At 38.4% G+C, this 27,346-nt stretch overlaps 1 protein-coding gene across 12 annotated transcripts in view; it reads right to left on the reverse strand.

The window, feature by feature from the left end:
* Positions 1-230: 230 nt before the first annotated feature.
* Positions 231-27,346, reverse strand: part of zbtb7a (zinc finger and BTB domain containing 7a) — a 74,188-nt gene continuing 47,072 nt past the window's right edge. For all 12 annotated transcript variants that reach the window (XM_057840636.1, XM_057840634.1, XM_057840640.1 and 9 more), the window contains 2 exons: positions 19,801-20,672; positions 231-10,587 (listed from right to left, as the gene is read on the reverse strand). In XM_057840636.1, the coding sequence (XP_057696619.1) occupies positions 10,173-10,587; positions 19,801-20,672 (1,287 nt within the window). In that variant the 3' untranslated portion in view covers positions 231-10,172. The remainder of the gene's footprint in view (positions 10,588-19,800; positions 20,673-27,346) is intronic.

A 27,346-nucleotide genomic window follows, 5' to 3' on the forward strand; every position in this document is an offset into this window, starting at 1 on the left:
TTTTTACATCTGTGTGATTTTGACGAAGATCAGCTCACATTTGATGGTCATACTATGCAGAAATGTGAGAAATTCCAAAAGGATTTCATACCAATGTGAAATACATACTTTGGCTAAAAATATACATCAGATTCCATAGACTCAAGTAAACACAATACATCAACATTTTGCAACCATTGTTTTTCTTTTTAATAGAAAGATTTGTATATTCTTTTAAACCAGACAACCAGATGCCAGACATTTTTGGATATATTAACAAAAAAAAAAAAAAAAAAAAAAAAAAAACAGATTTACATGATTTTAGACTGTGTGGACATAGTGGTCTCATATACATTGTGTTTTTTTTTTAATCACCAGAAAGTGCAAATTCTCCCCAAAACAATTCACCTGCTTGCAGCTTTATAAATAAGTGGAGCCAACTAATGACACAAGAGTCAAGTCAAGCAAACAAATGACACACCGTTTCTTAAAATACTTAATTTATGCCATTTTAATCACTATTTATCATACATTTGGATTTACATTTTGAGTGGTGTATTTTGATACCTAACGTGACTCTTGTGTTAGTTTCCAATTTAACATCCCAGTCTGAATGTTGGGAAACACGAGGCAACTCATTCACTGCCATCTTTCCTATTGAACAAGGATTTTTGACTTCTACCGCAGTCAATGGCAGTGAATGTTTCTGAAGGCTACTTCAGAAATGAAGCTCGAAATAAATAGCCTACTATCTATATTTGTCTCCCAGGTTATTATATTCTGAACAATACCTTTCATCCCACAGGACTGCAATAAAATTGTGCTGATTTGAAGGGGGGAAAAAAAAGTGCTGAAAATGGATACCTGATCCAGCCTTGTATTTACTACAGGGGCGAGCAACATTTTTCCTAAAAACTGATCTTTTCAGGATTGCGCGGTGTACCACCCCTGTAAGACAACGTGACATTCAGCACAGCTCGGAAATGAGCCGATCATGTTTTTTCTCCCTGCTAAGCAAGCAAGCGAAGGGCATCCAATATGGCGTCCATCTCCTACCCTACAATTCAAGTGTATTTCCTCGCCGTGGGAATTAAAATAGCATCGCCGAGGCGATGAGAAAGCAACAAGGAAATCAAAAGAAGACAATGGAGGATGGCCTTTGAATCGCAAAGCGCTTACGTTTACAATCGCACAAGCCTTGTGCGGAATGTGAAGGGGGAATCACAGTATGAAGTTATGGAATGTTCACCTACTGCTACTCTTAAAAACACCCAGACTCATGAGTTGGCGCCCTCCGACGAGGTACCAAATCAATATCACACTTCACAATGAGCCCGGCCCTCCATTTCCTCTGGTCTGCTAATTAGTGAGGTGGCATATAGAGCTTGGGATGACACACATAACAAGGAAAGCTGATGCATAGCAGTGTTCGTTTCCACCTGAGAAGTACTCGCAAAGAGGCAAAAGGAGACCCGCGACATTCTGAGTCTTCTGGACGTTTTGGCCACGCCGTTTGAAAACTATAGTGCTACCTCGTCCATGTAAAACATCATCATTCACTGCCATCTATCGCCGTCAATGATTTTAAAAACTGGAGGCAGCTCACCAACTCATTAAAAACAATCCGTCATGGTTGTTGGTCTTATTTTATGGCTTTCTCATATATATTCAGCAAAAGTCTTTGATAAGAGAAAATACAACAAGACAAAAAACAGAAGTCAAGGTCCATTAGGAAAAATAAGAATCAGAAAAGTGACACTGGTTGCAGAAGTTTAGCGGCAAACGAGAATAAAAACAATAAATTAATTCAAGTAAAGCTTAAACATCCCCGCGATTAGCATCAGCTCGTCGAGTTTGGTCTGAAGAGAGGGTGGAGGAAACACGCGAGGTGTTTCGTGGTCAAAGCACAAGGTAGGAGGAGTGAGCAGGAGCTTCGCGTTACAAAATCGCACAAAACGTAAAACAATCTCAGACCCATGGAACCGATAAGCTCATTTAAGTATAAAAGAAAAAAATAAAATTTAGTGATTAATAATTCCTCAGTTGGACTGAACTTAGATGATTTTCATCTGTGGGTTTGATATCTTTGTACAATATGCAACCAACAAAATTTCTCACAAAACAAACAAACAAGTTGGATTCACTTGGGTTTCGAACTCGAACGATCCAACATTCCATTGGTACATTTTAAAATATCTTAATATCTTTTGATCTCCTTTGGTATTAGTCAATGTTGGACGTATACATTACATATATACCATACGGGATTACTTCTATTGGGAAGGAGCAACCCGGATCAACTCTGTGAGGTCGTCTCCCACCAGCAGGACAAGAACATTGACAATTAGTGCAAAAGTTTGCGCTACGTTCAGCTAAAGCACCGCTTCCAGTGCTATCAGGCTTTTAATCCCAGACGAGACACCCGTTTTACCCTCCCGACACCGAAGGCACGTTCGAGAGCACCCGCGCCAGACATTCACACTCAGCAAACATGTTGTAGCGCAACAATTTCAAGCAAAGTCAGAAAATAGTTGACATCTTTAAACCTGTGATTCTAATCAGGAAAGGCCCAGTTTGGACAAATGATACATCTTTTATACATAGTAGGTGCCAGTGCTGGTTCTGTACTGGTGATTAATTTGGTTCTAATGTACAGTATACGTTTGTTTCAAAAGCTGCTTTACTACAGTGTTAAAAAAACAAAGAAAAAAAAACTGCTGTGGTTGCCAGTATTGTACCGTATTAAAAATATTACTGTAAAAGTGTCATTTTAACTGTTGTTTTAAGTAATGTAAGTGTAACTGGTCTGATTTGCTCCTTTTCTCATCCTCCAGTCTCTCCAACTGGGTTTTGAACCCACGCTGTTACTGTAACTATTGAGCTAATAGACCGGTCTAGAGTTGCCACCAACATTTCTCAGAGTAAAGGTTTCCTAACATTCCACACAACACTTGCTGCAACCAGTTTTAAGTAGTTCAGTAGTCAGCACGTTTCACTGCAAAGGTGGGTGAATGAGAAAATGAGTGAACTGTTGTCACCATGGCCAAGACCAGTTACATATTTTACATTTTTTTCCTAGCCTGACTTTGTTTTTAATAATAATAAAACAAAACAAAAAAATACTGTCATAGACTTCATAATGGTATTGACGGGTCAGATCGGTCATGCACTGAACTCTCATTCAAGTAGGGGGCCGCCCACATCAAGATGAGCTATTCGGGGATTTAAGCATTTATTCACAAGAATTTTCACCAGAAAAGCGCTGTCTACATAAGGCGGCCGCTAGCTACATTTACTAACAGACTAGCATTGTATTTCAACATATTTACGTAAAAAAAATGCTAACTGCAGTTTTTTTTTTTTTGCTTTTAACCAAGAATCTGGGCTGTTTTACGTTCATAGCTATTCAAATTCCGCTATTTAAGCATATAGTTACAAGAATTGTCAACTTTAAAAGCTTTTTGTTTCATGACTGCCGCCATGCTGGATTACACAATACCATAACTTTTGCTTGAAATATTTACGTAAAATGAACGATAACTGCCCGTTTTTTTTGCTTTTAGACTGTTTTACGTTCATATCAATAGAAATTCCACGATTTAAGCATTTATTTACAAGAATTTTCAACTTTAAAAGCTCTTTGTTTTGTGACGGCCGCCATGTTGGATTTTGTATCTCTACGCAATAGCGGAATTCAATCTAAACAAGTTGTGATTGTATATAGAAAAATGCAAATTTTGCTTTTGTTGAGTAAAATTAAGATGATTCTTCATGCTTTCCTCAAGTTTCTGATGTGAAAATTGAGTGATTTATTAGCTGTTGAAAACTTGCACTAAATTAAAAAACAAAAAACATTCAGTAGCTATTTTGGGCAAAACCTTATACGACATTGCTATTGAGCCTGAAAATACAGGTCATTATCTCTGCATTTGGTGATTTTTGTGCATCTAGCGGAAAAATTTGAGAATTTCATAGCCATTTTAAGTTTAGTTATACTTGTATAAAAAAATGATCAGATTTTATTAGGGAACGACTTTGAATTTTTTTATGTCGCTGCTCATGGAGACTCATATAAACCTAAGGGAGGTGCCTGTTTTGGTTTTAGGTTGGTATTGGCTTTGGTTTTGAAAATATTTGAATTTTAAGTTTTTGAAAATAGGGCCCCTACGGATCGGGCCCGTGTCCTGTCAACTGATAGTGAAGTCTATGCACAGTTGCCAGTATTATACCATAAATGTAAAGTTTGTTTTTTAAATGTCTGCTGTGGTCACAACCTCATGTTCTATGAACCGTGGCGCTTTTAACTCTGAACAAGCAGAAGCACCAGCCAAGTATTAAAGATGTACTACACTGACCAATGATAGGACAAGTAACATCAGGAAGCGTTCACACCTGTAGTATCAGTTTATGGCTTATTTCTCGCTTCCAATTTTAACCGCCTTCATGCGAAACCATTCTTCCATTCCATGTTATTCGGATTTTGTCAGTTTCGCTTTCTCATTGCAAACAAAGTTATGTAGAGCTAGTTTGAAACTACACGGACCAGTTAATTTGGCCTGCATCCAAATTCAATCACTGATCACGCATGACCAAGAAAAACTGATTACAGTCTGTCTAAAAAGAACTAAAGGTGTGAAAGCACTCTGATATTACACAGCAAATCTAAAAAGGTCCAAATATACACAGGTTAAGATGGCTCATAGGTTATTTAGGAACAAAACTGGTTTAGGGTCCATACTAATCAAGACAGTACAGACATCAGTTCGCATTTTTTACGAGAAGGGGGACTCAAGCAAAATAAATAAAAAAGTACACTCTCAAGGCCTGGACAGCCGCTGACAACGACCGGCGAGGGTAAACCAAGATTTATGCAAATGCGCGCCCAGAGAGCTGCGAAGTAAACAAGCGACTGTCCGATGAGGTGTTTTACAACGTTGGGGCCCGTTATCACCGCACACTTAGGAGGGAGCCGGGGAACAGATGGAGCAAAGTTTGTTTACACAAGCTTGTCCCGAGACCCTCCGGTCCACCAGAAAGCAATGCAGCTTGCGCTTGCATACACACGCACGAAACACACAAGACACTCCCTCTACCTTAAGACATTTAGACAGCTCGCTAACAGCTAACTTCAAGTGCAATCAGTTACATTAATTCATCTAGGCCTTTCTTCTAGAGCACTACATTTTTTTTGTGTGTTTGGCAGCTTGTTGTCAAACCTGAAAACAGAAAAAGAGCCTTTATTTACCACCACTGAGAGAAGGGCTGATCTCATTTGCAACTTTTTTTTTTCTCAAAAGTACCCGTTTTGTTGACAAAAGTGCCCTTACGTTGTAACAAAGTGCTTTCTGAACCTGCCTCGCTCTGATTAAGGTGCATTTAAGGACAGGTGTACAGCAGAGATGATCTAGCAGGTTGGGAGGGGCCCTAGATGAGGACATTTTTAGGGATAGGCCAAGTAGGGATGGGCATAAAAATGGGTTGGGGTTAACAATTCTGTCATGGGAGTGTAGATGTGTAGTTGATTCAGGCTCAACTAGTTTGTGGTCTTAAAATTGACGAGTCATCAGCTCTGGGAAGTTGAGCTTAGTCAACTCGGAGTTCAGCAATTTCAGTTTCTCATATCCGATTTTACTAAAAAACATTGGAATTAATGTTTTTTTTTTTTTTTTCTCTCCATAGTTTATTGAGGATATCTATTCAAAATGCCCATCCCGTTTAATTCTGATGTTTTGGGCTCGTTTCCACCAAACAGTACCATTCCACTCCAGAGTTGCTCTGAAAACCCTTTAATTAATGGGTTTTATCACCCTCTACTAATTAACTCATTGGCTGCCATTGACGGTGATAGACGTCAGTGTTAATTTAGTCTTACATTTTTTCATTATAGTTTTATTATCTCCACCAGTAGGTGAAACATACGGAAGGCGGCGGTTATGTGTCTGGGTTCACGGTAACTCACGAACGCATAAAAGGATTATCAAACTTGTACGATATGTTTGTAATATACCGTATTGGCCCGAATATAAGACGGCCCTGATTATAAGACGACCCCCTCTTTTTCAAGACTGAAGTTTGAAAAAATACTTTTTGAACACCAAATTAATTTTTATACAGAAAATAATTACAGTACATCCGAAACAAATAATTAAAACAATATATTTGAGAGAAAAAGCATGTTATGTTGCCTCATTTAAATCTTAATATCTGAACAATTAAATATGTAAACTATAGTGCAATCACATTCGTAAATGAATGGCTTCTGGTTTTTTTTTTTTTTTAAATGTAAATAAACCAATCTATTGTGATAAAACAACAAAATTGCAATAACTGCATTAACCATCAAATTGAAGTCTAACTGTAACTGTAGTCTTGAAACAAATCTGAATAAGGAAAAACATTGCAATAAAATAATGCAAACTGGTTAAACTTGAGAGTAGCTGAGATCTGTCATGACAGAACATCGCTTCAATGATATCCAGCGCCATCTAGCGTCGTGAATGGGGAGAGTAGCTGAGATCTGTCATGACAGAACGTCGCTTCAATGATATCTGGCGCCATCTAGCGTCATGAATGAGTATAATGTCTAAACCACGAATATAAGATGACCCCCTCTTTTTCAGTCTTATTTCAATGCAAAAAACACCGTCTTATATTCGGGCCAATACGGTAATACAGAAGGGGTGATTAAATGTCGGGGTAGTTCACTTGCTAAATGATTAATCAAATTAATTAAATAAGTAGAGAAAAGGTCACAAGTAAGAAATATGGCAAAGCTTTGAATTTGGTTACTTGGGCATTTGTCTGTTCTCCGACTACTCCTCTGGTTAAGTAGGTATGTACATACATTTAATTTCTTCTCTAATTCAGTTTAAATTTATTGCACATATCCCAGTTTTCATGATTGGTTTCAGTTTTGATTTTGTTAGTTTTTGTTAGTGCAGCAACAATTAATCTATTAACTCGATTAGAAAATACGTTTATCATATTTTGCTGTTTCGAGTATTCGTTTAATTAGAGTGGCGTAATTGAAAGTGTTGGCATTTAGTTTTATTGATTTGGCAGTGAATATGACATAACTCATTTAACATAGCTGAATCCAGCTGCTTCCTGTTAAGTCCAACATCCGTTTTTGAATGAGCTAATATGATTATTATGCATTAGTAATTTAGTATATAGGTATATTTCGCTGTTTTTTGTGGGAAAATGTGAACGATTTGTTAACACCATTGTTAATTTTTTTTTAGCATTTTATAGCATTTAAGCTAGCCAATTTTTGCTATGCAAGTTAGCCAATTGTTCTTTTGTTGTACTTAGATCCTCATTTATTAATTTTTTTATACCATTTGAAGCTAAGCTCTGGTGTATGAAAGTGCAATTCTTTATAGTTTGAAGAAACACTCGGGAATTTTATTTTGAAAGTGCAATCTTAGAGAACCTTTGTTTTACATCGCTAAAATGTATTCTGCAACGCATTCAATGTTCCTAATCCGATTACTCGATTATTCGAACTAGTTGATTAATCGACTACTAAAATAATCGATAACTGCACCCCTAGTTTTAATTTTTTTTTCAATTTTTATATAATTCATACTTAAGGTTAATGGTCAAGTGGATGATTCAAAAGGAATACAATGATACACCAAAAGCAAAGCTTTTAAAAAAATGTTTTGTCATTGATTAAAAAAAAAAAAAAAAGTAAATTTTCAGTTAGCAGTTTTGATCCTTTCATAGTTTTTATCTACTTCAAGTAACGAAAATGTTTTGGTCATTTGTTCATTTTTGTTAATGATAAAACCAAACCAAAGCTATTTTAGATTCAGCACACAATAATTTATATATTTGTTTTCATAAATTAAGTCGTTGGCTTCCATTGACAGTGATAGACATCCAATCCATTTTGATTGGGAAGGGCTTGTAGCTATTGGTCGCTGCTCCCAGTTAAAATTGATTGGATGTCTATCGCTGTCAATAGCACTGAATCATGAGCATAAAATGCGTTTGATGCATATTGCCGTCAATGGCGGTGAATGAGTTCATATTCCAACAGTATCTGACCTGTACTGTCGACACTTTTGCGAGCGTTAAGAATATTTACTGATAATTTCAATGGTAATTTCAAGCTCGATCATCGTTTAGCGCTCCAAACCGTACCCCATTGGAGTGAACTGAACTGCTGGATGAAAACGTGTCTTAGAGAAAAGATAGGGGAAGTTCGCTGAGGCTGGCAGCTGAAGGTGCATGTTTGAACAGGCTGTGGCTGACTCACTCAGATGTGGCCAGAGGGACCCTGGCTGACACGCGCAAACGTACACCGACATACGCATGCACCTACGGTAACACCAGGCTCTATTATAATCATATCCCTTAAGGGCATTAGAGGACCACAGAGAGAGAGGGCGGCCTGATCTGATCCCCCACCCTCCTCCTGCATGGAAACGTGGCTGAGCTGGGGGAGATTATTATTTTTTTTTTGGAACACAACAGACATGGCGAAGAGCCTCCACCCCTCCTGTCAACCAGCTGCAGCCTCACTACTATTTGGCTTCCTGACTCGGACAGGTATTTACCGCTCTCTGTTGTGTGGCCCAAAAAAGGGAAAAAATAGCTTAAACTCACTGGCTGCCATTGACATAGAAACATTTAGGAACAAAACTATTAATCACTGCTAGCAGTCAATGACAACCAATGAGTTAAAGGGACAGACAACACCTATATCATGTGCATTCCAGTAGTAAGTAATAATGGAGAAAAATGTAACATCCTTTCTAGCCAGACATTCTATTAACGTTAGTAATATTTTAGCCAATCAAATCTCAGATTGCACTCCCTTTCTCATAAAGGATTAATACCCATTTTCACATGCACCTGTGCTCGGAATCTATCAATGTGCATGTACATTGGTAAAAATGAAATCACAAAACAGCTGCCAATTGTCTTTTTTGTGTGTTTATAAATATTTTCTCCAATGAATTCAAAATTTACATACCTAAATACTTTGAGCAACCGTCTTTTCACATGAAGGTCATTTTTGTAGGTGTTGTCTTCCCTTTGAGCTGTGCAAACAGATGGAGAGGGAAAAAAAGGTGCTCATCTTTTCTCTTCATTCTCATTGGAGCTCCCAGTCGTTCTTTAAACCCGCGCCTTGTCACACAAGGTTACACTGCACAAAATGAAGCACATTCATTCAATCATTCCAACCGCTCATCATTTTCAGGCAGGAACTGTCAAGTGTTTTTCCCCCTCAGGTGAAGCCACGTTATCACGCAACAAACATTCATACGGGTTATTTGCCAAACTCTGTGAGAAATACGACATCCGGCCCACGAGAAGGCGGAACGGTTAACAGAGATGTCATATCGCCCCATGCTGTATATACATGTATACAATTATAAAGTGTCAAGTACCCAGTTAACTAAAAAAAACAAAAATTAACTTAAGACAGAAAAAAAATTCAATTGCAGGGGTGTGAGGGCAGTGGTAGCGTTTTAAAAACACCGAGCCTCGTACTCAGTCTTGCAATCCTTGAGCCCCCACCGATGTGGATTCGACTCATTCGTTTAAACGATAGATACTCCCAACGCATATTATCGATTAAGTAACACTTCAATCAAACACTTTGTTTAGGACTCTTTCTGGAGCATTTGGAGAGCGAGTGAGCGAGCTGTTGCATCACAAGTGTGGTGAGTTTTCCTTGCATATGCCATAATATGGCAATGGTGTTTCTATGGTAACTGTACATCTCTAGGCCTGCAAAAGAATAAAAAAAAAACTGTTTTCTCTGGGAAAGATTTGTCCTCGCTTCACCCGTACGGCAGTCGGAAGGAGCTCAGACACCTTTGCTCAGAGCTCGACCGATTATAAAAACCTAAAATCAACTGCATAGTTTCTTAGTGTCCTTTATACATTATGCCAATGTATAAAACCCCCTACTGTTATTGATAAGAAAGAAATGGCCCAGAAAGTGGACGTCGCGGGTGCATGATTTGAAGCGTTCTTTGCTCTCTAAACCGACTCAAGTGCTTTCACGTCTACTTTGTTTCCCAAAGTAAAAGAAGGAAATGTTAAGAATTAAATTTTTTGTGACACCCTGATTTGGTTTATAGAGCAATAGTTTGTTTTGTAATTATATATATATGTATCTTTTAAAGTTATTTTTCTCCTCTGTAAGAGGAGACAAATTCTAAAGATTGGTCTCAGGGTCCAGCCCCCCCAGCAAACTGCGGGCTATGTGCGTGGGTCCCCTCCATCTCAGACTTGAGAGCTTCTGAGAGCGGCCGTCCCTTGATGATGTGAGGCTCCAGGCCAGCGTCTGAGCCAGGGCTCAGCAGGCCCATAGGGGTATCCGGGAGCCCGGGTTCTCGCACCCGAGGCTTCCGGCCCCGGCGAGACGGAATACCGTTACAGCCGTCCTTCTTGAGGTGGCGGTGCAGGTGATCCGAGCGGACGAAAGTCTTAAAGCAGCTGGAGCACTGGTAGGGGCGTAGGCCTGTGTGAACGCGCATGTGGTTCTTCAGGTCGTAATTGTGCGCGAAGGCGGCGCCACATTGCGTACAAAGGTAAGGCTTCTCTCCTGTATGCTTCCGCATGTGAACCTTGAGCTTGTCCTGCCTGAAAGAAAGAGAGGTAGGGTGTACATTAGACAAAAGGCTCATAAAATCAACCTTAGAAACAACAAACATTGATTCTCTCCATGTCAGCTAAATCTATTACGAATAGTTTCATTTTATCATTCGAAACCAGAGCATTTACAGTTATTCTGTCCAATTTTCAGGGCATTTAAAGGTCATTTCCTGTTGAGTTTGAGTCACTGCCTATTCATTTGGGTGATTCCCAGGTCACTTCCTGTTCGGTAACTCAAAATAAACAGGAAGTGACCCATAAAATACCCCAAAATAAACATGAAGTAACTGAAAATCAACCAGCCCAAAATTACCCCATTGCCTGGCATTGGCGGTCACTGACGGCCATAGACGTTCAATCCGTTTGAAGTGGGAGGGATGGCAGCGAATGAAAATTCGTTCATTCGCTGCCACCCTCCCAGTTCAAATGGATTGGACGTCTACTAGTGATAAACTCATTCCAATTCATAGCAGAAGCGTGTTTTTCTGTTCATTAGTTGTTTGTAGAATATCCTAGAATGATTTCCTGACCCATGTATCGATATTCGTTGTATCGCCATATCGTCAGATCATCGTTATCATGAGTTTTGTATCGCAAATCGTATCGTATCATTAGGTACCAAGAGGTTCCCACTCCTATTTTACACTAAACTCCAAAAACTGGCCAGACAAAAGTATTGGCACCCTTTGAAAAATCACGTGATGCTTCTCCAATTTGTGTATTTAACAGCACCTGTTACTTACATGTGGCACATAACAGGTTGTGGCAATAACTAAATCACACTGGCAGCCAGTTAAAATGGATTAAAGGTGACTCAACCTCTGTCCTGTCCTTGTGTGTACCACATTGAATATGGAGAAAAAGAAGACCAGAGAACTGTCTGAGGACTTGAGAAGCAAAATTGTGAGGAAGCATGGGTAATCTCAAGGCTACAAGTCCATTTCCAAAGACCTGAATGTTCCCGTGCCTGCCGTGTGCAGTGTCAGCCATAGTTGTAAAGCCCATGGCACTATGGCTAACCTCCCTAGTTGTGGATGGAAAAGAAAAATTGACGAGAGATTTCAATGAAAGATGCGCGGATTGTGGATAAAGAACCTCGACTAACATCCAAACACGTTCAAGCTGTCCTGAAGTCCGAGGGTACAACAGTGTCAACCCGTACTATCCGTCGGCGTCTGAATAAAAAGGTACTCCATGGTAGGATACCCAGGAAAACCCACTTCTGACCCAGAGACATAAAAAAAAAGCCAGGCTGAGGTTTGCTAAAACTTACCTGAGAAGGCCAAAAACGTTTTGGAGGAATCTTCTATGGTCAGATGAGACAAATGTAGAGCTTTTTGGGAAAATGCATCAACAGTTTACAGGGGAAAAAACGAGGCCTTCAAAGAAACGAACACGGTCCCCACAGTCAAACATGGCGGAGGTTCCCTGATGTTTTGGGGTTGCTTTGCTTCCTCTGGCACTGGACTACTTGACAGTGTGCATGGCATTATGAAGTCAGAGGACTACCAACAAATTTTGCACCATAATGTAGGGCCCAATGTGAGAAAGCTGCATCTCCCCCTGAGGTCATGGGCCTTCAAGCAGGACAATGACCCAAAACACATTTCAAGAAGCACTAGAAAATGGTTTAAGAGAAAGCACTGAAGACTTCAAATCTCAGAGACCTGGAACAGTAGGCCAAAGAAGAATGCTCTGCTGGAATTTTAGACCATTGTAAGAAACTCATTAATGGGTACCGGAAGCAGTTGTTCGCAGTTATTTTGCCTAAAGGTTGTGGTACCAAGTATTAGGCTGAGGGTGTCAATACTTTTGTCCAGCCCATTTTTGGAGTTTCATGTAAAATGATAATGATTTCCCCCCCCCATTATGTTTTGTGTTTTTCATTGCAAGCAAAGTAAATGAAGATATTACTACCAAAGCATTTGTAATTGCAATCATTTTCTGGGAGAACTTGAGCATTATCTGACAGAATTGCAGGGGTGCCAATAGTTTTGGACAGCAGTGTACCTAAAAAAAAAAAAAAAGAGTACTGTACTTATGTATTCTACAGATGCTTTATGTATTTTGTTAAATATAAATTCAGGCATTAGGGGATTTTAATGGCCAAGCATTTGGCACGTATACAATGGAACCTCCCACTCCTCCAATTCTGAGGTCAACCAGGTCGACAGAGGAGAAACCAGAAAGACCTTCTTATCGGTTTAATTTCACTCGAGCACAACAGTGGCTTCACAATAAAGCTCAACAGTCACCTGGCTTTTTGTTTTTTTTTAATGGTTTCTTCAAATTCCCTGGGAAAAAGGCACCAGCCAATTTTTTGGACATGACAGGAAAAAAACATCTGAAATCATTTTCATTACAGTTAGTGGTCGTGGAAAATCCTTTTTAATACCTTCTGAATACACAACCTGTATTTTAAGTACCCTATTTTCCGGACACTTTTTTCATGGTTTGGCTGTGAATAACAAACAGGTTGTTGTTTATTTTTTATATTGACAATTGTGAGGAGGGCGCTTTAGCCGTGCCCTCTACTTTTAGATTTGGTGGGGTTGTTTAGAAGCGATACAGAAAATAAAGATTTTAATGGATTTGGTTGGGAAAGGAGTGATATAAAGAGCTCTGTAAACAAGTCATGTTGTGTTCTTTAGGGTATATTTATATGGATAAATGTTAATTTTACATTAACAGACGCCTATTTAGCTTGTTCACATTTTACTACTAGTTGAGTAAAATCTCCAAAGTCCAACATCAGACTTTCTGAAAGGATCGATTCTTTCTTTCATAGACAACAGGATGGACCGCTAATATTCCAATCGAATTTCTTTAATTGTAAAAACATTGAACATGGCCTGCGAAAAAAAAAAAAAAAAAAAAAAAAAAAAAAAAAAAAAAAAGACTTAAAACTGACATGCAGTAGTGCTCTAAAACAATAATTATAACTTTCCTTACCCAAAGTTAAAAATACAGCAATATTTTGCCTTACAAAAAGAAATCACAAGTTGTAAGGAAATTGATAGATAAGTTTTCTGGAGAGGAGAACTACTAAATTATTGCAGGTCTCAAAGTCTTTCATGTTTTACATCTTAATATCTTTTAATGCTGGAACAGTTTGAATGTGAGCCGAATGTGAGCTGTAACTAAACACGTTATCTGACTGAATTCACAAACAAAGGAAAGGCACAGTAATGAGGCCATCTAGCAGCTTCAAACCAATTATCACACAGTGACTATAGGGAAAGTCAGTACAAATTTCCCTCTTTCCAATATCAGGGGTATAACGGAAATTATTTCTCTATCCCATTATCAAAACCACTGGCCCAGGTAAATGCACCAATTATTGATCACAATAATCACAAAAAATAACAATTTGCTTGAATAACATGAATATCGTTTTTTTTTTTTAGGTAGATTTAATGAACAGTGCAGCAAAACGGTGCAAAAACATGAATCTAGTGAAAATGATCCTATTCCAATTCCGTAATCATTCCATAATCACTCCAGTATACATAAATAAACCCAAACTGACTTCACTGACCACTTATCCCTATTTTAATGTTTTCAGGAAACAAACACACACACAAAAAGAAAAATTCTTGGGAGCTCCAGGGGGAGGTGGGCCCTCAGGAGAGCCCTTGGGCGAAGATTTCCTGTCTTCCCCTTACCACCCTCTGGAAGTCTCCCCCAGATCGGTAGTTGTGGCAACAATTCAGAAGTCAAAGATGACTAAGGCAATTATGGCTAACAATTTTCAAGCTAGACCGTCCTTATGACGATATCAAATTATCTCATGTTATGTTTATACCATAAGTTTAATTCCCTTTAAATTTTCTCCAACTCACTTGTCTGCATATGTGGGGATTGATCTGAACACCTCACAGTAAACCTCGTTTTTTGTCTCATCGTAGCCGAGCCAATTCCAGCGGTCTCGTCACTGGGGCTTAAAACTTTCCTTCCCTTTTCTTTTCATATTGGATTTTGCTTTCCCTCAACTCCTCTAGTGACTTTCTCTTTCTTGAGTGGTGTTTTTTTCCAGGTGCTTGGCCGGGTGCTGGGGGTTTCAGACATGTCGTCTTGTAGTATAATGACAGGAGGATCTGAGATTGTTGAGTTGTATAAAGCTGGGAAAGGATACAAAACCATCTCTAAAAGTCTGGATGTTCATCAAATCGACACTCAGAGAAGTTGTAAGCACATGGAGAGAGTTTGGCCCCTATGCTTCTCTCCCAAGGAGTTGCCGTCCACCAAAGATGACGCCAAGAGTTCAGCGCAGAATACTCAGAGAAGTAAAAAAGAACCCTCTGTCTGCTAAAGGCTTACAGAAATCACTGGCACAGTCTAATATCTCTGTGCGCACATCAACTAAATGTAAAACTATGGCCAAGAATGGTGTTCATGGGAGGACTCTACGGAGGAAGCTAGTGCTGTGAAAAACATTGTTGCACGTTTAATGCTCGCAAAAAGCCAATTGGACACTCCACAAAAGTTTTGGCAAAATATTTTGTGGACTGATGAAACCAAATTTGAGTTGTTTGGGAGTAACCTACAACCTTGTGTGTGGAGGAAAAACATTGATCCAAACCACATAAGTAAATCAACTTCAGAATGGTTTCAGAAGAACAAAATACACATTCTGGAGTGGCCAAGTCAATATTCAGACTTAAACCCCATTGAGATGATGTGGCATGATCTAAAGACAACAATTAATGCCAGACATCCCAGGAATCTGACTGAACTACAGCAGTTTTGTAGAGAGGAATGGGCCAAGATTAGTCCTGACTGATGTGCCAAACTGATCTGCAGTTACAGGAAGCGTCTGGTTGAAGTTATTGCTGCCAAAGGGGGTGGGGGGCACAAAATATTAAATGTGATGATTCACTTACTTATTTTTCACCCTTTTGTCATTGTTTGCATACTATTCTCATTAAAATATGAAAATCTATAAATGTTTGGGTGGTTTTAGTTCAAGCAGACACTTTTTTCCATCTGTGTGATTTTGACAAAGATCAGATCACATTTGATGGTGATTTTACGCAGAAATGTGAGGAATTCCAAAAGGTTCAGATACTTTTTCATACCGCTGTATTAGGACGGGGACCAATTGCTGCCAGTCCCTCCAAGCTCAAATGGATTGGACGTCTATTGTGGTCAATAGCATTGAAACAAGATCATACTCTTTCAAGCCCTCCCAGTTCAAATGGATTAAAAGGGACTATCACAACACCTTCATCACTTGTGCTTTCCGCCCCAATTTGACAACATAAGGAATTTAAACGGATTAGCTGTCATACTAAATGAGGAGCAAACCATTTACGTATACTGCACTCGAAATCAAATATACCCAGGTGTATAAACACAAGTTAACACCGACACTGACAAGAGTTGAATCATTTTGAGGACAGGTGTGATTTATTACTGTGCGCGGCACTCCTAACCCTGATCAAACAGGATTAAGATTACAAATAGCCCACTTCCCACTGCCGCTCCAAATTAACCAGGAGGCCAAATCGGTTCACGTTGGTCTTCCCGTACCAGCAGAGGTTGGAGGTATTTGAGGCCCACTGCATCTATTCCAAGCACAAGTGCTCCGATTGATTAATTACAGGAGGGATTTCAAGGAAAAGACGGGCCTCCTTAATACAGGGAAATCACTCAAAGTGTCTCGCTTAACTCTGGTCACATTTATCTGCGCGGCAAAAGTCAGATTTCATTAGAAAGTTAGAGGGAATGACAAAGCAAGAAGGGTGTGGGGGCGTAAAACTACTCTGCTGTGGGCAGTAATCAACACATGCAAAGATCAAAAGTTCAAATGGCTGTATTGAAGCACGCAGAGCACAATCCAGGGCCTGTAACCCCCCTTCTGTATCACAACTTTATAGCTGCCCTCCACTAGATACCAGCCAGCCACAGCCTTCTTTTATAGGACCCCTGTGCTACAAGTACAGGACTTTGCTTTGGAGAGTTCACAATAAAAGCCCTGCTTTTATCACCATGTTGGAACTGGAATATCTAGATCAGGGGTGTCAATCTTTGTTGCAGGTCACGTTGCAGTTATGGATATCCTTCGGAGGGTCATTATGTCTGCCAACTAGAGCTGCCACAATTCATGGACTAATTCACAACTTGTCGACAGCCGATGAATTGTTTAGGCATTTATTTTGTAGTTTATTTACATTTTCTTAATGAAAAGAAAGCGAGGAAAAAAATAATTTTGTTTATTCACTTAAAAAAAAATTTTTTTTTATAACTTAAAATATAAAATTTCCTGTTCTTTTTTTAATCTTTTTTTTAAACGTCAATAGAGGAAAGTATTGTTAATGTTCTTATTCGTTTTTTAATGATTAAAAACAGTAACTATTTTCTTGTTTTAATTAAAAAAAAAAAAAAAAAAAAAAAATCACAAATATACTTTTCAAAGGATAAAAAAAAAAAAAAGTACATGGCAGGCCAAAAGTTACATTTTACTAGACATGTGCTGATTACTGGTTTCAAGGTATACCGTGGTATGAAAATTTTCCGTCATACCGTCCCTAAGGTATTAGCTATTTTTTATGTCCTAAAAATTCTGGGAGAAATCCCTCGCTTACAGCTGCAAGGTTAAACCCTCCCCCACTGGTTGTTGCTCAGTGTCAGTGAATCAGCTGTGCTACATGATGGCTGGAAGAGGTGAAACTCCTGAACTTTTCCCACATCGAAGAAAACAAAATCGTTGGTATGGGAATACTTCAGCTACAGAAAAGTTACAGACAGCCTCGGCTTAGAGGAGGAGGGCCAACCGACATGTAAAAACTGTTTGCGGAGAGTGGCTGCCGAGAAGGCAATACCGCCAATATGATTTTGCATTTATACAAAATAAAGGTTAGTAAACAGTACACTGTTATGAATGTTTCCCACCAGCTACGAGAGTTAACTCCAGCGTGTCTAGCGGTGGTAAAACATGTGTTTTTTTTTCCCTGGCAACTGTCTGTGTTAAGACAGTATGTGTATAACACATGATACGAGTCATACACTAGAGCAGGGCGGTAAACCGAAAATTTACCGTTACCGAAATTCTTCACGATGACCGACGTAATTTTGACCATGTCGGTAAATTCGGTAATTTAATAAAAGAAGAAAATATAGCCTTTTCATCCCGCTTTGACTCTGTGTTGTTCGGCTATGTTCATTCCCCTTTAAGAAAGCAGACAGTGCGCTTACGTTTGGAGTCACATGGTTTTCAGGAAGCCAATCAAACAGAAGCCCGGTAGGCTAACGCTAGCAGCTAACGCTAGCGGCTAACGCTACAAGTAAACGGGATGAAGTCGGGCTTAAGTTAGCTTCGCCAAACTTTCACCCGACATTAAGTAAACTCTTGACGGGTTCCAGATAAAGATGGAAAAACCGAGGCTTTCTGAAACAATGAACCACTTTTAAGACAATTGCCCTAAATTGAATCACTGTTTGACACACTGCAAGAGCCCCATCTACTGGATAAACAGTGCAAGTTTCTTTTTAAAAGTAAAGTTGACAAATTGCCTCAGCATTACATACAGTATCTTCAATAGAATTAAGTGGATGTCGTCTATTTCAACCAGGAGATCGTGTCGTCATTAAGTGTGATTTACACAATTAAAGTTGACCTCTTTAAGCCTGTGTCATTGCTTTTGTCTGTGAAGATGTGTTCAAAGCAGTATTTGTAATACACGACAGTGCTAGTCTTGTAAGTGGCTCGTCCTAGATGACGGCGAGTAACTATGTATTGTTTATTCTTTGTAAAAATTACACTACAGTAAGCACAGTGCTTGGGAACAGGAATATTATTGCATACTGTAAGGATTTCCAAAATCATAAGATGTAAATTGAGCCGAATAAAAGAAAGGAAAGGTTTGTGAAACATTTCATTTTTTAATTAAGTATAATTTCTGGGGGGCGGGTGGATGTGTCGTATTTGTATCTATTCTAAATATCTAAACGTATGCCACTATCTAGTGCAGGGGTTCCCAACCTATTCCACTAAGGCACACTGTGGGTGCAGGATTTCATTCTTACCAAACAAGATGACAACACTTTTTCCCCAATCTGGTGTTTTACAAGTGCAATCAGTTGATTGCAGTCAGGTGTGGCTTGTTTTAACAGAAGCCTCATTGGTTCAACTGTCTCTGCTGGATCGGCTGGAACAAAAACCAGGACCCACAGTGTGCCTTGAGGACTGGGTTGAAAACCCCTGATCTAGTGTATAATAATGCGGAATGAATTTAATGAAATTCAAGTGATGATATTTTTCAAGCCATACAAGCTGTTATAAATGTTCACACAAGAATTCTTATTGTTTACAAGATTTTTTTAAATACTTAATGTTTAGACTGCATGTGCAATTGTTAAATTGAAAGCTGGTAAATAAATTTAACGAGAAACTGTTAATTTGTATTCCATGCATTGATTCAAATTTTCAAATTATATAACTGTTTGCTTGGGCGAATTTATCGTCATTTATCGTTATTGAGGTAAATCTGCTCAATTTATCGTGATATGTACTTAAGGCCATATCGCCCAGCCCTATCATACACACGTGCTTTTTAAAAAAGAAATAATTCAATTATTTTTGTTCTTATGGTAATAATCTTGAGCTGTGGCTGTGGGTTTAGGCTCACCTAACGGACTGCTTTTAAATTTATTTAGAATATTTCATTTGATTTTTATATTTTCATTTATTTTAATTTAACATTATACTTCTGTTCCAATTTGCTATTGTTTTGAAAAAAAAAAAACAACAAAACAAAACATTATATGTATTAACCCAGATGGCTCTAACACAACTTAGAGCTGTAACTGCAATACCGTGATAGAGTGAAACCTTGAAATTTATTTATTTATTTACATACATTATATTATATAAAATGTATGTAAATGAGTTCTGTAGTCCTTGATATTTCATTAAGACTACAGACATTTTATTGAAGTGAGAAATATGAAGTGAATTTACTTTCACTTGCCACACAAAATAACGTGACAGGCTGGATCTGGACGCCGTGCTGCAAGTTTACCACTTGCGATCTAGATGCTAAGCGAATGCCAAAATAAACTCTGCGTTGGCCCCTTAATGCCAAGCCTAAATCTCCTACTCTTGACTTTGCAAACGCATCCCAGTTACTGGGTGCTCTGCCAAGTCCAAAAGTGTTAGCACACGTGACAAGGTGCATCGGCTTCATTAATCGGGCTTACCTGGTAAAGCGTACTTTGCAGATGGCGCACTCATAGGGTTTCTCCCCCGTATGTGTTCGGATGTGGCGGGGTAGCTTGCCTGCTCCTTGAATGACCTTGGAGCATATGGGGCACTTCTGAAAGGCCTTGGAGCGCATCTTCCTTTCCCCTCCGCCACCCCTCTCGCCGACTCCCCTCTCTCCTCCACCGACTCTGTCGTGGCCGGTGGCGCCCCGCGACAACCACAGTGGCGGCACGTTAGGCGTCACGGCGGCGGAAGGTGTGTCCTCCAGCTGACTGCTGTTAAAGTAATTGTAGTAAAATTCCATATCGTGGTCCTCCCCATCGCCCGGATCCTCCCCGGCCGCCCCACGCTGCTTGTCCCTCTCGATGGCATCCATCATATGCTGCAAAAGGGCGCTGGCTGAACCCCTCTCCCTGGCAGTCAGCTGCAGGGCGCCGTCTTCCGTCTCTGGCGCCTCGTGGCCCGGCCGAGCCTCAGGAGGGAGGTAGAAGTGCCCGTTGTGGGAAGGAGGGTAGTAATATGACCCCATGCTTATTCCGTTGCCCTGCACCGCTTGCCCGTCCTCTTCGTCCTCTTCCTCCTCGTCTTCCTCTTCGGGTTCGTGGACGGGGGCCTGGGCCAAAGCGAGGGCCAGCGGGGAGTAGTACTCACCGGGTTGTCCAGGAGTGCCGTTGCTGGGGGTCCCGCCGTTGCCGTGGTTAAAGTGCAGGTGTGTGGGCAGGTCCCTGAGCTCTGGCGTGCTGCAGCTGCTGCTCCAGTGCGCTCCTTTCTGGAAGTACTCGAGGAACTCCCGGGCAAGCACCTGGTTTCCGCGTTCGCTTCCTCCTCTACCCTTCTCTTCGTCCTCGTTTCTTTGCTCACTGCCCGCCTAAAGAAGCGTCAGGAGGGAGAAAGGTTTGAATTCCATGTTCCAAGTTGTCAGAAAATTCAGTATACAGAAATCCTCCGCTGTGTACGGGGGACAGGGACTGATACCTACTGCTTTGATAAAAGCTTAAAATTAATGTTGGGCAAGTTAACTCCGAATTAATACAGTTTTTTAATTGCATGTGAGCTACCAAAGAAAAAGAATCAAGTGAGAATAGCATAAAGAGCACAACTCTTGTGCTGTCTACTAGAGTGGTGGACCCAGTGTTTTTTTCGTCAACGAAAATATTTTTTGAACGAACATTTTTTTCATGACGATGGCGAGAGGATAACAAGCTGAAAACGTGTTTTGGGAGACTCGTGCACAACGAGATGAATGCTAGTTTTCGCTGAAAGAGACAAGAACAAGACAAAAATGCACCATAGTTCTCGTCACATCTTCACAATGTGTGACATTTTATGTGTAGTTAGCCTGCCTCTTAGCAGTGTCTGGTTGTGTTACTCGTGACGTGCTGCCCCCCCGACTCAGCAGTGTGTCGTCTCCAGTCTCCATAAAGGCTTGCACACACGGTAAGTTTTTTTTTTTCTTGGCGAGAGAGAATATGCAATGTTGCTTTGCCTTTAAAGGTCTGTGCTGAGTGATCATCACACACTAAATGTAACTTGTAGCGTTAGCATAGCATTCGTGTTAGCAATAGGCTAATGCTAACGGCGACTGTCCTCTTAAACTCACAATTTTTTTTACATACTGTTCGTTAGAGGTGGGAATCTTTGGGCACCTAATGATTCAATTACGATTCAGAGGCTCCGATTTGATTATAAATCGATTATTGATTTTAAATTTTTTAAACTTTTCCAGACGAAAATGTTTTTATGAACATCGACTATAACGACACATACTTTTAATCAACAAAAACTAGACGAAGACAAACACATTTTGAGATGACTAAAATTTGACTGATAAATATTATTAGGCCTGTCGCGATAACAAATTTTAGTAGGCGATACATTGTCTCATAAATTACTGCGATATGCGATGTTATTGCCTGTTTTTTTTTAACCTATTCAACCACGAATATAGTGACAATACATCCTAATAGATCACCTATTGAAATGCAATATATTGTTATTCTTAAATAAAACACAAACTATTTCAAAATGTATAAATATTTTTAAAAAAACACAATGCATAATGTGTAGAATATGAAATAGGTGAGAAACCCACTGTCATTTTTGTTGTCTGCCAATTAGAGCCCATTAAAAGTGTCAATGTGATCCAAAATGACTCATCTTGTCCTGCAAAGTGCGCATGCAACAAATTTGAAGCCAAATTATGATTATTTATTACATCATATTTTCATTGCCAATCAGATTTTTCATAATGGGTGTCATTTTAAATTTATTCTTAGTGTAGAATCTGAAGTATATTGGATTGCCTCCAGAAATCTGAACATGACATCTTTTTATTTCGGAATGTTCACCGGAAGTATGTTTGCTAAGCCACTAACCATAAGCTTTACACTTAGTAAAGAGAAACAAAAACAAAATGCACTTCTCGTTTATCATGCATGTTGTATCAGTAATAGATTTTTTGTCTTTTGTTCGCATTGCTTACAAATTCTTTAATCCAGCGAGTTTTCATGTTTGCTGTGCCACCGTTTAACCTCAATTTTCCATTGTGGAGAAGACGGTCAATGTTTTATAGCAGACTAAAGTGGTTAGTACATAGTCTTTTTTCCATTAGCCTAAATGTAGCAATGCTAACGTTTAACAATGTTTAATATAGAAGTGTGTTTCCTTATTTTGTACGTCTGATCTTTAATTCCCTCTTTTTTTTAAACATTTAAAATAAATGATAAAAAGTCGAAAATGTTTATTGATTTCCCCGCTTTTTTTAAGAAAAAAAAAAAAAAAAACTGACAAGAATATTTCCGTTTTTTTTTTTTTTTTATTACAAAAAATAAAAAGGAATACAGTATGTATCATTCATCGATTCTTAATTTTATCTAAATGAAAATTAAAAAACAAAATAAAACAGATACTACCGTATTGGCCCGAATATATGACGGCCCTGATTATAAGATGAACCACAGAAAATAATTACAGTACAACTGAAACACATGATTATAACAATATTAACAAAAAAGTTTACAATAACAAATAATAATAATTTACAATAACAAAAAAATTTGAGAGAAAAAGCATGTTATTTTGCCCCATTCAAATCTTAATATCTGAACATTTAAATATGTAAACTGAAGTGCAATCACTTCGTAAATGAATGGCTTCTGGTTTTTTAAAATGTAAATAAACCAATCTATTGTGATAAAACAACAAAATTGCAATAACTGCATTAACCATCAAATTGAAGTCTAACTAACTGCAGTCTTGAAACAAATCTAAATAAGGAAAAACATTGCAATAAAATAATGCAAACTGGTTAAACTTGAGAGTAGCTGAGATCTGTCATGACAGAACATCGCTTCAATGATATCCAGCGCCATCTAGCGTCGTGAATGGGGAGAGTAGCTGAGATCTGTCATGACAGAACATCGCTTCAATGATATCTGGCGCCATCTAGCATCGTGAATGGGTATAATGTCTAGACCACGATAATAAGACGACCCCCTCTTTTTCAGTCTTATTTCAATGCAAAAAACACCGTCTTATATTCGGGCCAATACGGTAATACAGAAGGGGTGATTAAATGTCGGGGTAGTTCACTTGCTAAATGATTAATCAAATTAATTAAATAAGTAGAGAAATGGTCACAAGTAAGAAATATGGCAAAGCTTTGTATTTGGTTACTTGGGCATTTGTCTGTTCTCCGACTACTCCTCTGGTTAAGTAGGTATGTACATACATTTAATTTCTTCTCTAATTCAGTTTAAATTTATTGCACATATCCCAGTTTTCATGATTGGTTTCAGTTTTGATTTTGTTAGTTTCAATTAGTGCAGCAACGATTATCTATTAACTCGATTAGAAAATACGCTTATCATATTTTGCTGTTTCGAGTATTCATTTAATTAGAGTGGCGTTGTAATTGAAAGTGTTGGCATTTAGTTTTATTGATTTGGCAGTGAATATGACATAACTCATTTAACATGGCTGAATCCAGCTGCTCCCTGTTAAGTCCAACATCCGTTTTTGAATGAGCTAATATGATTATTATGCATTAGTAATTTAGTATATAGGTATATTTAGCAGTTTTTTTGTGGGAAAATGTGTTTGAACGATTTGTTAACACCACTGTTAAATTTTTTTTTTAGCATTTTATAGCATTTAAGCTAGCCAATTTTTGCTATGCAAGTTAGCCAATTGTTCTTTTGTTGTACTTAGATCCTCATTTATTAAATTTTTTATACCATTTGAAGCTAAGCTCTGGTGTATGAAAGTGCAATTCTTTATAGTTTGAAGAAACACTCGGGAATTTTATTTTGAAAGTGCAATCTTAGAGAACCTTTGTTTTACATCGCTAAAATGTATTCTGCAACGCATTCAATGTTCCTAATCCGATTACTCGATTATTCGAACTAACTAGTTGATTATTATTTCAATGCAAAAAACACCGTCTTATATTCGGGCCAATACGGTAATTTATCGACCATTTCTGTAATCTTAGATGAAAAACTACTGAAAATATTTAGTTTTTCTCTCTTTTTTTTAAATTTAAAATAAATAAAAAGTAAGAATGTTTATTGATTTCCCCACCTTTTTTTAATCGCACATAAAAAATAACTGAAAAGAGAATTTTATTTATTTTTTCTTTTTAATTACAAAAACATACAAAGGAATACAGTATTTATTATTTATCCATTCTTAATTTTATCTAATTAAAAACACATTTCAATAATTATCACCACTGGCACCAGTAAAGCTGTTATTACATAAATTTTGATTTTGAATGTAAAATCAATATATGGGGACGGCGGTGATGACGACGATGATGGCGGTGGTAGTGATGGTGGTGGTGATAGTGCAATGATGATGACGATGTTGGGAAGTGACTGTATTTACATTGAATTTTTGGGGAGTAAATTGGGGGTGGGACCCAAAAAAAGTTCGGCTTCTTCCCACTCCTTTTGGAGCTACGTATGTATGTATTTGTTATTAATTTTTGTTAAAATCAATATTACTGGTACTATTGTTATTTGTTTTTTCCCTATTCTTGCTGTTTTTGTTATTACTGCTCGAAATAAATTAATCAATCAAAAAAAAAAAAAAAAAAAAAGAAATAAAACAGATACTACTATGTCATTGCCATTATCAACGACAGACATCCCATTAATTTTAACTGGGAGGACTGGCTGTGAATCCTCACAATTTAGTGCCATTGACCGCGCTAGGTGTCCAATCCATTTTGACTGAGAGGTTTGGGAACGACAGTTGAGACTCTCAAAAAAGGATTCAGACAATCTGGAGGTCAACAAGAACTTTAAATGATTCATCAAATATCAAAATATTTGTCGATTCATTTGCCAATAAATTAGGTGTCGATTAGTCGATTCATCGTTGCGGCATAATTTTAACTTCACTGCTATTGCTTATTTTCCTTCTGTGTTTACTAAAATATTGATTTTTTGTCAATTATTCATGCTTAAATTACTTAAAACAAACTATACAAACTTTTCAATTTAAAAACAGAGTTCTATACAATTATTTTTCATAATAAAGGTTCCACATAATAGATAACATCTCATCCATCCCAGGTCTTTTCACGAGTAACATGTACAAATGTGTCTAGGGTGAAGGTTTTACGGGCTTCAAACCCTCTCGCAATAACATCGAAAGAAAGACAGCAGCCAACTGAACGTCTCTACGGTTGAGTATTTTGACATGTATCTGTGATATGTCTGCGGAAGAAAAAAAAAAAAAAACAAATGCGCTGTTCCTCCGCACAAGCAATTGGCTCAGTATGAGTAAGCGTTGAACTAACCCCAAGGCCGTGGGTGTGTGTTTGGCATGGTGAGAGCCACTGATAACGGCCTTGATGTGAGTTTGACGGGGCTGACGACACAAATTAATGAAAAAGAAAGTAATGCAGACAAAGCACTTTTAAGGTACAACGGTTATTCTGGTTTGACAACGCATTTACAGTAGCCAATGTAGATATTGTGTAACTCAATTAGTCTTTGGCATGATTGATAACTTTAAATGATTATTACTCTTCTTTAAAATTCATTACTAATTATAATTCTATCACTTATAAAGAAGAATGGAGGATGTGACCAGATTACGAAAAACTGGTTAGCAATTGGCTAACTTTGAAAAGGGGCATGGAAGGTTGAAGAATTAAGTGTTTGGTGATTCACAATTTTTGTTATCTAAGAATATACTGTAAAATTACTTGGAAAAGCAAAGAAAATAGTAATGAGGTATTATTGTGCACCGCACCTGGGAAGACTGGTTTTTAATTTTACTAACGAAAATCTTACTGTGACTGACAGTGTCAATTATTTTACGCAGTTAGCTTGCGGAGTTGACTGAATGCAAATGTATTCAAAATGGCTGCATCTTTTTGCTAAATAGTGATGACAAAATTTGGTAATGGTTCCCAATTAACCTATTAAGGTGATTTAAATGTTTTTTTTTTTTTTTTTTACTTGTCATAGAATTTAAATTATTGCCCGTCATTGACAATTATAGACATCTAATTAATTTAAAATGGTAAACGTTGCTGTGAATTAGAGGCGTGCGAAATTTCCAATTCTTAGATTCGGCCGTGCACAAACATCCAAATTCCGATTATTGAATTATACCAGGTAAAGCTGAACTAAAACACAGTCAGCGCGGTCTTCGAGACAGAATGAGGAACGGACCTATCATGTTCAACTCATGCCGCTAGATTAAAAAACAGAAATACCCGATTACGGCCGACAGCCGCTACAAACAACACCCAGTCGCTGGTTGCTACAAACATACGGCCACGGTAGATATCACATATACAGTGGGGCAAATAAGTATTCGGTCAACCACCAATTGTGCAAGTTCTCCTACTTGAAAAGATTAGAGAGGCCTGTAATTGTCAACATGGGTAAACCTCAACCATGAGAGACAGAATGTGGAGAAGAAGAAAAAAACAGAAAATCACGTTGTTTGATTTTTAAAGAATTTATTTGCAAATCATGGTGGAAAATAAGTATTTGGTCAATACCAAAAGTTCATCCCAATACTTTGTTATGTACCGTTTGTTGGCAATAACGGAGGCCAAACGTTTTCTGTAACTCTTCACAAGCTTTTCACACCCTGTTGCTGGTATTTTGGCCCATTCCTCCATGCAGATCTCCTCTAGAGCAGTGATGTTTTGGGGCTGTCGTTGGGCAACACGGACTTTCAACTCCCTCCACAGATTTTCTATGGGGTTGAGATCTGGAGACTGGCTAGGCCACTCCAGGACCTTGAGGAGAACTTGCACAATTAGTGGTTGACTAAATACTTATTTACCCCACTGTATATCTAGAACCAGATGCGAAATGACAGACTTGCCAGCGTTAGTTAACAGCCGCCATCTTAAAGCAGTTGACTTCTCTGGAAGGCTCTGTTGTAGCGAACCTAATTAACTTTTTATCTAAAATACCCCTACCTTGTCAAAATCTTGACTTGAATCTCTAAATGATGAAACAGTTTTAAAACTTTGACATGTCGAAAGTAGACAGAAGGGAAATTATGGAA

The sequence above is a fragment of the Corythoichthys intestinalis genome, chromosome 7 (assembly GCF_030265065.1).
Source record: "Corythoichthys intestinalis isolate RoL2023-P3 chromosome 7, ASM3026506v1, whole genome shotgun sequence".
NCBI classification, from domain to species: domain Eukaryota; kingdom Metazoa; phylum Chordata; class Actinopteri; order Syngnathiformes; family Syngnathidae; genus Corythoichthys; species Corythoichthys intestinalis.